The sequence below is a fragment of the Corvus brachyrhynchos genome, unplaced genomic scaffold (assembly GCF_000691975.1).
Source record: "Corvus brachyrhynchos isolate BGI_N302 unplaced genomic scaffold, ASM69197v1 scaffold279, whole genome shotgun sequence".
In the NCBI taxonomy this organism is placed as follows: Eukaryota; Metazoa; Chordata; class Aves; order Passeriformes; family Corvidae; genus Corvus; species Corvus brachyrhynchos.
This window is the reverse complement of record NW_008246060.1, coordinates 6,242,674-6,253,475: the sequence shown is the minus strand read 5'-3', so window position 1 is coordinate 6,253,475 and position 10,802 is coordinate 6,242,674. Positions and strand designations below refer to the sequence as shown.

The following is a 10,802-nucleotide window of genomic DNA, read 5'->3' as shown; positions in this document are numbered from 1 at the left end:
AAGCAGATCCCGACCCCCGGCGCTTCCTGGGGGTGGGCGCGGAGGTGCCAGGCCTTAGCAGGGGCCGCGTGTCTTGACGGACGCTGGTCACAGGGACATCGTGTTCACGTAACCCCAGCGGCTCCCGCTCCGCTCCCTGGAAGGGGGGAGCTGCCGGCCGGTGCCGCCTTTTAAGGAGCTGGGCAACTTCACGGCAGAATTTTCTCTGCTGCCTCGCACGAGATCTGCCCCTTTTTGCCTTACAGGATGCGAATTGTTATTACGGAAGTTCGTGTTAAAGTGTTGTATTTTCTTTTCCTTTCAGTAACTGGGATGAGCCCTTTGTCACCGTATTTAAACTTGGACCCCAAGTACCTCGTACAGGTGAGAAGGTGGCTTGTTTTTATTGTGTTGAACTCGAACTCAGTGTTTGCATGACCATGCGTGAGCACCTCAAACCTTCTGCAGTGCTGGGCACTCTGTATTGAAGTCTTGAACTGAAGAACAGTGGAAAGAAACAATTTTTTCAGTATTGTCCCTAATAAAAGCTTGCAGTGGCATGGCATCTAGAAGAAAATGACCAGTGATAATACAAAGGATAGGTAGGGCTGTTGTGTCAATACAAGCCTGCTGTTATTGAAAAGAGCTCTCCCTCCCTGCCTTGAGGCAGACAGCCCAACACCCCCTTACACAAGTTCTGGCACTGCTCACAGCCTCCACTGAGCCCCTTCAGTCAGAACAGCCAGAATCTCTCCCCTCGTTTCATGGGTGAGTTTTCTGAACTGTGATGGATGAGTTTGATCAGTTCAGCCAAGCCCTATACCTGATAACAGGCTTTGCCATCACGCAGCAGTAGCAAATTTCATACCACTCCTTATGTCATTACTCAGCTGAAGGGAGACCATTGTGAAGTAAAACTTTACATTTTATTCTACAGAATAACGTAGCTGTCACACTTACACGGCTTAACATGACTTAATATAAAATGAGACCATCATAAGGAAAAATTATGTTAAATCAAGCTATGTTTTCATTTTTCATAATTATTAACTGTAGCTGAAAATGTTTAATCAAATTAGGATGCATGTCAATGATTTTATTTAGTTAGTATTTTTCTACATATATGGCTCATATTATCTGAGAACTTGAAATTTTCTAGAATTAGCACTTAAGGTCAACAGTTGCATAGTATCTGCTAACCTCTGTGCCTTGTTTCATGCTGCTCTGGGTCACTGTTTCTTTTGTAACTGGAAGCTCTGCATGCAGTTCTGGGTGCTAGAAGCTGTTGTAGTCCAGATTATGATGTAACATTCCCATAAGGATAGAAAACAGCAGCTGTGCCTCTGGTGGGACTGGGTTCACTACTGTGGCTGCTGTTGAGTGGTCAGAAAGAAGCTAAGAGATTATTTAGACTTTTTCCAAAAACATTCTCTAAAGTTGTCTTGTTTCGTTAGTACAGTTTGTCTGAGAACATGTTGGTGTTGAAAATGGTATAGCAGAGATTTTGGAATTAAGTGTGTGTATACTAATAGAGTTTAGAAACAAAAGAGAAGTTTGCTTTAAATGAAAAGGTGTTGGCATTAGTGTCATGATACAGTTCTAAAAATACCTGTTGATGTAACACTAGAGGCTGCAGTCTGTGTTGTAAAACTTCACTGCCCATCATGTTTAGCCCTAGTGTGTTGAAGTAAAAGGCAAGTGTATTGAAATAAAAGAGAACTCCTTTTAAATGTTAGAATTATTTTTTTTACCTGAAAAAGTTGCCCATACAAGCTGTGAGGTCTCTTTCCTTAGAGAATCAGAAGACCTGGGAATGGCTCTGAGTGCCCAGCACTAGCTGACCCTTCTTTTAACAATGGGGGTTGCACTAAACAGTCTCCACAGATTCCTAGGATTCTAAATATTGAAGGAAAAAGGCATAGCTAATATTTCAGAATAGAAGAACTTAAATTATTAGCCTTTAAATTTGGGGTTTCTCTGAAGGTGCAAGTGAAGAGGTGAGGGTCTTCTGGTGTTTAAAGACTGTCTGTTTGCTTTCAGAATGCAGCAGGAAAGTCAGCCTTACTGTTGAGAATCTTATATTTTGGTTCTGGTCTTCCCATAGTACAATGGTACTCATTACTTTAAACCCCACTTTTTTGGTTGGTCCATGAATGCAGGCACAGAACAAGGTGTTTTCTGCAATGCTGTGTTGCCTGCAGCAGGTAGCACATGTTACAAATTAGCATGTCAGCCTTTGGCAGAAGCCTGGAGGATGGGCTTTTGAGGTTGTCTCTAGAAACTTAAATGTTACATAGGCAAGGATTGCTTAATCTTGACTTTTGGGACAGAAGTGAAAACTGTTAGAAACCGCTAACTACTGAATTTCTCCAACTGCCTAGTTACAAGGAAGATAGAAAGCATATTATAAGTTCATTTTATTGATAACAGAATTAACAATTCTAGAAGTTATTTTTTCTGTATTGGCATTCACATTTAGTGTCAAGTGTGAGGCAGTAAAACCCCTTAGGATGCATTTCCTTGAGCCTGCAGCTGTTGGAGTCATGTGTCAGTTAAGTAGGGGGTGGATAATACTGTGGAAAGCACAGAACCTTAAAAGAGATCTGCTGCTTTAGCACCTTAAGAACAGGCATCTTCAATGTCTCATACTGAAGAAATACCTTGGCACACCTTATCCCTACACATATGCCATTCTCTAGGCCATTTCTCTAACATTTTAGACCACTGATTTACAAGAACACAAGCCTGGCCCTGTGGGAGAAAGATGGACAAGTAAAAAATTAACCAACCCCACATATTTCATGCCTTATCATCACTAGTGTTTAGTGTATTCCTTGCATTTTTCACATCCTCAAAATAGGTCACTTATTTCAGGGCAAGGAAATACTTTTTTTTTGTAGAAAGGCAGTTTTCATTTAGTATCAGAGTAGTGGGAAACCTGCATTAATGCATTTTTGTATCGGACTAGGTTGCTCAGTGAGCAAACAGTGCTGTGTAATCAGACAACAGGAAGGCTTTTGGTAGGCTTTTATTGCCTGCTGCAAGATGTAATAAATAATTAAGCAAATAGTAATTAAAAACGAAAACAACCAACAACCCACACAGTATGAGTTCCTTGGCTGACTGGTGTAATTTATAAAAAGTTAGGACAGCTAGGGGGAAAAAAAAGCTTTCAGTCAATTTATCTTTTTACAGTCCTTTTTCATGCTTAATAAAGTATACACATAGTGTATTCCATCTCTGTGCTACTGTAGACAATAATTTTCCAGAAATACTTCTATCCATCTTTAGTTTATTGCATGGATTAGAGAAAAAAGTGAATATGGCCTACATTTTCAACTAGACTTGGAAAATACAAAAGCATTTGTTTTTGTTTTCCCCCAGGATACAGATGAGTTTATCTTGCCCACAGGAGCCAACAAAACTCGAGGCAGATTTGAGCTGGCCTTTTTTACCATTGGAGGATGTTGTATGACAGGTAGGTGGTTGTGGGTTTCACTTTTCCCAGCTGTCCAGGTAACACCTATGCATGCAGTGATTTATGAGGTTGTAAATGTCTTGTTCTGCAAGAATTGTCTGTTCTAGTCTTAAATAAAGAGATACTTGATTTTAGTCTATACACTGAATTCTGTTCTCGCTATTTGCTTCAAGTATTGTTGATTCTTTTTCTTCTTAAAAAGTAATGACTGGTATTATTCCAACTAGGGGCAGCATTTGGTGCACTGAATGGCTTGAGACTTGGCTTGAAGGAGACACAGAATATGGCATGGTCAAAACCTAGAAACGTACAGTAAGTGTTTCATCTAAAAAAAAAAAATGTACTTCTTAGTGACAGAGTTGTTTCTTCCAGCTTATACAAGGCTAGATCTGATTATACCGCAAAAAATAAATGTTTGGAGGTTTTTTTCTTTAGTGGAGTCAGTATTTGTCTTCATCAAGTTATGGCATGTTTTTAGTTACAGTGACGTTCATTTCAACCTTCTGCTTTTTATTGTCACAATTGGTGTGTCCTCTGACTTAGCTTAAACATTTTGAGAAATAATTACTACTTTGATGCTTACTAAAAATCTACTTCAAAGCCAAAGCAGTGTTTTTATATGTTGAAATATTCCCAGAAGCAGCAGTGTTTGCTTTGAGCTGTTTTTTGCTGTAATTTGTCTAAGCACAAGTCTCCCTTCTTTCCCAAGATTTTCACAACCAGGAAAGGATTCAAATGCAGAAGCTGGGCCTGCCTGGGTTTGCATTAGGGATGACACTGGTGCATGCTGTTGAGCAGGCATTGCATGGGGGGAGCTGTTCTGGATTGTGGTATCCATGAGCACCCGTGACATTGCTGTGTTTTCACCTTACCTGATTGTTTGAAAGAACACAGCAAAGACAGAAACATTTGTTTCAACAGGATGCCTCTTCTGAAAATAGTGGTGAATTAGACATACTATAGGAAAACCTAAGTGAAAGACATAGAAAACCAGAGGAACAGAATAACTGGGGGAAAACAATTTTCATTCGCAGAATACTTGGGAACAAGGGAATTTTAGAAGAGGAATTTAATATTTCCTGGTACAGTTTATATTGGCTCTGCTCCTTTTTAAATTGTTTCTGTATTCATCCCCTTCTTTATCAAAATATTCACCACTATAATTATGGCTCTTTCGTAATGTTCTAGATGAACAGAGTTGTATTTTAGGTGTTTGGAATGAGCAGAGTTGGACAAAACCATGATGTTAAGCACAAACTTCAGCAGGTCAAGCCCAGGAGGTGGCAGTCAGTGCTCACACTGCTCCTATCCTGGCTCTGCAAGGCAAAGATCTGCTCAAGGTCATCACCTTCCAACAGTGCATTAAGTTCTGTTTTTCCCTCATCAGGTGCAAAGAACAGACTTGCCTAGTTAGATTTCCTCCAAATTTATCTTTGATGTACACAGATTTCTTTCTTAATGAATTTTAATTTTGCAGGTATTCATTTGTCATCAAAATGTCTCACAGTATGCCATGGTTATTAAAATTACTATTTTTCTTATCAATTCAGAATGAATATCAGGTTAGAAGGTGGGGGTTGTAATTAAGGAGAGGTTGTCAATACCCTAGCCTCTTACATTTTTTTTTCTCTTGTTTCAAAATGAAGTTTTCCATTATTTTTTAGTTCATTGCCTAACCATATTCAGTAATGACCTGTGTCCTAATGAAAATTATAAAATGAGGATAAATAGTAGAAAATTAAATCAGAAGGGACATAAAGCAATGGAAGTGTCACACATTAAATGCTGAACTAAGTTCCAGTGGTAGTCAGCTGTCCAGGGCAATACTATGCCTGTGATAGTGTTACACTGCTGGGAGATAAAGATCAGTCATTTCTTCTGGCTGCTGTTGTCACTGTTCTGGAGACAGCTGGTGCCAAGAAGAAGTGGCATTGTGCTTCCCTGAGAGCGCACTAGAGGTTCTCTTGCCCTCTTTAGTGCTAGTCTGGAAGCCTACACACAGACCATACACACAGACCCACCTCTCAGCCTTTTGGTGGGTGCTGAGTGGACAAATGGCAGTGCAAGGGACTGCCTCTTCCCTTCCTGACTTGCTGCAGTCCAGACCTGTTTTATTACCCACACCATTTGCTCAGGCATCTCCACACTCCCTGCCACATGGTCCTTGTAGAGGAGCACTGAGGCTTTCTTGGAAACCTTTTACCCAGCTAAGTCTGCATAAGTGTATCAGTCATTCCAGGAGCTGTGTGTAGTCACCACGTAAGGAAGGACAACTCAGGTTAGAAAGTCATTTGAAGGGAAGAAATTTGAGTCTTGGTGGGAGTCAAGTTTGCCTTGGAAAGAGAGAAAGATTTTCTTAAGACTTGACAGGACTGAATATTTGCTTTCAAGAGCTTTTAGTTCATTATTGCAGTTTTATTAACCAATTGTATAGCATAAACACACAAGCCCTACTGTCGTAAACACTGTCTTTATGTAAACACAGAGTGCTAAAGGTTTTCCTACCTTTTTAACTCCTTTATAGAATTCTAAATATGGTGACAAGGCAAGGAGCGTTATGGGCTAACACTCTGGGATCACTGGGTAAGTAGTCATTCCTTTGTAGGGAAAGCAATTTAAAGATGTAATTGTTGGGAAAGTATATTTGTGTATTATCTGAGTAAGAGTGTTCTCTAAATTTTCATTATTAAATCCATCAGGAAAAAGTACAGGATTTTTTCTTTGGGACATAAGGGCAGTTCAATAGACATCAAAAGGAAATTAAAAGCTAAAATAGGATTTACAGCATAAGGAGCCAAAAGCCTTTAAATAAAACCCAGACTTTTCACTACATTACAAACAAACTCTAGCTATATCAGAAATAACTAGAAAATACAGATAATGTTTACTTGTTAATAAATTCCAGTTAATTCACAACTTAAGGCAAAAAATACAATATTTCTGAAATAACAACCTACATTGAGACTGGTCATGTGATCAACTGCCTGATGTTTGTTTCCTGTTAAAGAGTCAACAAAATGTTTATGTGAGGAAGAAATATGATAGTCACTACGAAGATTTATTCTTTAAATGATGGTACATTAGCTAGAATAATCCCTCATGATACCACTGACTCTAAACCTAAATATTGCTTACAACTAATGTGGGTTAGAAAAAAAGAGAAAAGAAAATTATCAATAGCCTGATGTATGAGAAAGTAACTTCTGTGAACTGAGGTTTGGGTGGGGAGGGGAGGGGGCCATGAAATAAAATCACATCAGTTGCCTCAGAAAAACGAAATTATTTCATAAAAGTCAGTGAAATAACTAATGCCCTAGAGATTACAGATTTTTTCGCCTCTCCCCAGTCTTCCACAGTCTTAAAAAATGAAAACTGATGCAGTCACTTTGAAAGGAGAAATCCAAAATGATGAAATTATTTTGAAGAAAAATAATGATGGAACTCGTTGTCCTACAAAATTGTACTGGAAGTTAGCAATATTTAAATCAGAGACTACATCACGTTATAACCCAGTCTACATCTGCTTGACTTCAGAGAAATGCATCAAAGCATGGGCTAAGTTGCATTTATGGCATTTTATTTCGGTCTTCTTTCTGAAGAGCAGATTAGCTGCCATTTATCTCAGGCATTAGCTTTTGAGGCATAGTATAGAGGGCATGGTTAGAGATAGGATTCTGAACTACAGCAAGAATGGCACTTTTTCCATAAGAAACACATGTTGCCTGTAAGTTTTATCAGGCTGTTTTTGTTTGGATGGGTTTTTTCTTTTTTTTTTTTTTTAAATTCCAAATCTAATGAAAACGTGTCTGAGAACTGAGACGGAGGTACACTGCAGTTCAAGGTTTCAGTTTAAGTGACACATTAACATGTTTTTTCAGCTGTGTTTGGAGAAAGATTACTCAAGAAAATGTTTGTGCATTCCAGTAACAAATTGTTCTTTTTCTTACAAAATATGGCCTCCAAAATCACAGAGTTAAGCAGAACCTTATATTTGGGGTTCAGGTAGAGCTCTATCTTGTCCTAGCTACCAGAGAAATTTCTTTCAAGGAGCTGAATTATTTTTGCATATTACTTCACCTTGTGCAGCCTTTCTGTACCTTGGAGATTCTTTTTGTCACTACTGACAATTTTTGTCATTCTGTTCCTGAACAGAAGCAACAGCTGTGCTGAACTTTTTTAAAAAATTATGTTGAATTCAGCTTTTCCTTCCCTTCTTGTTAATCTACTTGCTGCTAAGACAAGCTGAAATACCCTTGCCTGTGCTGAATGGAGAACGATGCTGCTGTTAAGGCATTGACATTATTATGGTTGCTTATGAAGGATTTACTGCCTTTTAGCAGAAGGAAAGATTTCAAATTCTTGGAGGACAAGGAAAGAATTAAATGGCATTGTCTTTATCGCTTTAAAATGATGACATACTCTACTGTTCTTTGCCAACATGGAATATGAGTATATCATGAGGGCTGAGGATGGGGTGGGGAGTGCTTTTCCCTTCATCAAAATGTATAAATGATAAATGCATCCATACTAAAAGCCCATGCATTTTTCTTTATAGTCCTTTCCAGGACAGTCCCTAAAGTAATCCCAAAACAAAAGGCCCTCTGGGGATAAAGATTTCATGCACAAGCAGAGGTGAAAACAGCTGTAAATGTCAAATCCAAAGCATTCTAATAGTAATTTTTAAAAGAAACATAGCCCATTGTACTCCAGTTCTTGGTAGCATGATCTGAATGCTGTACTTAACGTTTCATCACTGTCACACATGAACAGCAGTTTTCTCTGCTACCTAGAAAGTGTTGGGTTTAGTTTCATGCCGTCCACAGAAGACAGTATGAAACTGCCAGTACACATTTAAACCCTGAATTTTTAAACAAATTCAAACTGGAAAAATATGCTAGTTTTTTAAAACTTCAGTCAGTGCTTTGTATCACATATTGTCATGAACAATGCTGCTTTATAACCAAATTATAGCTCTAGAAAGAAGAAATAGCTATAAAGAAAGAGATCTGGAAAAGACACACCGGAGATGGGATTTTGCAGAGGATTCCCTTCAAATAAGCAGAAAATCTGTGTTTCAAAAGCATAGTCTAAATGCTACACCAAGCCTGAATTCTAAGCTTTGGGCCTCAGACAGTGGAAGGTTTTTTTAACTTTTTTTTCTCCCCCAGCTCTACTTTACAGTGCATTTGGAGTCATCATTGAAAAAACACGAGGTGCAGAAGATGACCTGAACACCATAGCTGCTGGAACCTTGACAGGAATGCTATACAAAAGCACTGGTAGAGTAGCAAAATATTTCTCTTTTCCCTGCTCTTGTGCTTATCCTATTTATTAGGATTCTCACTATTTTTACTAAATACTGTCCTGCTCTGAAAATTGGCAGTGTAAAAATGGCTATTAGCTCAATGTCCTCTAAGCCACAATGTGTTTCACACAACTAAGGCTACTTAAGGAAAACTTGAACAAAAACAAAATTCCAGCTGAGTTAAATTTGATTCTTTCCAACTGCCCAGGACTGACAGTAACCATGAGAGCCAAGTTATGACCATTATACATATATACTGAAGAAACACTCATTTATTTCCTCAGAGGTACCCCCCTCATTCCTAGCCATGTTTTTCAGCAATAGCAGGATAAAACTAATTGTTTCTCAAGTCCATGACTGGTTGCAGGCAAATGGGAACTACCTTCCAAAGTGAATGGGGGCAGGGGAGAAATACACACATAGAGAACACAGAGCTTGACTGCATGAGGATGAAACTTACTACAAGTGATTAATGTGACAGTGATTCACACGAAAGTGGTACCTGGAGCCACAAAAAACCCTACACACAGAGAATATTTTTGAAATTATTACTTAGGTGTTCATGAAACTGTTGTCTTGTGGTAGGACTCTAGTCTTTGCAAAGTGGTCAAAACCAGCAAACAATGTTATTTGAGAACAGCATGGATTTAAGGTGAGTTTGCTTCTGCAAACTGAATTGTTTGCAGGAGAGAGGGTCTGAGCTTCATCAGCAAAATGCCTGTTAACACATGTTCCAAGCTTAACAATTTGAGGCATCATCTTTTTTAGAGGATTGCTGTGTACCGCAGATTGATACTACCACATGGAAAAAAGTCTTATGTTTTAAGTAACTCAGTAAATGTTTGGCTGCATAACTCACCTGCATTTTATGGAGGAGATAATGCAAGAATTAACCTATGTACTTTTGCATATCTAACTGAGCCACAGTGTCTTAAAAGTGTTCCCGAAGGCCAGCTTTATATATGGGGCAAAACAGTTTGAGTAACTTTCTTTTCCTGATGGCTTAGACTACCTGAAGTCAAAAATAATTGGCTTGAGCAGCCTTCATAAATATGAGACTCTTAAACTTCGCAAGGGCACAGTACAGCTCTCCTGTATTCCATTACTTCCTTGAGATTTCATGAGTGATATGACAGATGACCAAGAGCAGCTGGAAAGGGTAGCATATAGAAGCCTAATATTTCCTGTAGGAGTTTATTAATAAGGAGAACTGTCATCTTATACTCCAGCAGAAGCATCCCCCTTACCTTTCAGAAGTATAGAGCTGGCATTATGTGTAATCTTTTTTTGGCACAGTGCAACCACAGGTAACTACTTCAGTCACATGCACAGTCATCTGACACTACTAAAGTTTTTATTACCAGAGCACGGTAGGACATTTGTTTTGTAACACAAGATCTACAGTGCTAGTAGTAGCCCTGATAAAGGCAAATGAAGTCAGTAAATCTCTATTCATTACAGTATTGTACTTCGAGTGTGTGCTGTGCATATGAGCCATAGTGCAGAGAAACTGCTGCCTCTCCTGTCACCTTATGCCAGAACACCCTTTCTTATTCTGTATGGTAAAACTTCTAAGTTCTGCCTTTACCCTACATCAGGATCTATATTTACATTAAAACCTTGAATATTTGAACCTTGGAAAAGATCAGCACACATCTGTGACATATCAAGACTGTAATAATTACCTGTGTTACATGGAATGCCATGTGTTGGCATTAAGAAGTGGAAAATTTAAAAGCTGTCAAGGACACTGAGTTATAAATCTCCATATTTGAGTGTCAGCTGGCAGCTCATACAAACATGCCAATGCAAATCAAGGCTGTTCTGTAGTCCACAAGAGGTGGGTATAGAGTTGGCAGGCAGTGCTGTTCAAACACTCAGATTTCCACTTCCATCGTTCCTGCTTTGTACAGGGATCAGGATCATACATAAGAAGAAACAAGATAATGTATGGCAGGTCTTTCATTGTAACTTCATGTTTAACCACAGCACTGATGGAGGAATCACATCAGCAGCCCTGCTGATGTACACTCCTGCTTA

The 10,802-nt window shown here is 38.9% G+C and overlaps 1 protein-coding gene across 1 annotated transcript in view; it reads left to right on the top strand.

Moving 5' to 3' along the window:
* The first annotated feature begins 231 nt into the window (after positions 1–231).
* LOC103623668 (mitochondrial import inner membrane translocase subunit Tim23) overlaps positions 232–10,802 on the top strand; it is a 19,888-nt gene continuing 9,317 nt past the window's right edge. The window contains exons 1-5 of the mRNA XM_008642796.2: positions 232–363; positions 3,364–3,457; positions 3,685–3,769; positions 5,982–6,040; positions 8,626–8,736. Coding sequence (XP_008641018.2) covers positions 247–363; positions 3,364–3,457; positions 3,685–3,769; positions 5,982–6,040; positions 8,626–8,736 — 466 coding nt within the window. The 5' untranslated portion in view covers positions 232–246. The remainder of the gene's footprint in view (positions 364–3,363; positions 3,458–3,684; positions 3,770–5,981; positions 6,041–8,625; positions 8,737–10,802) is intronic.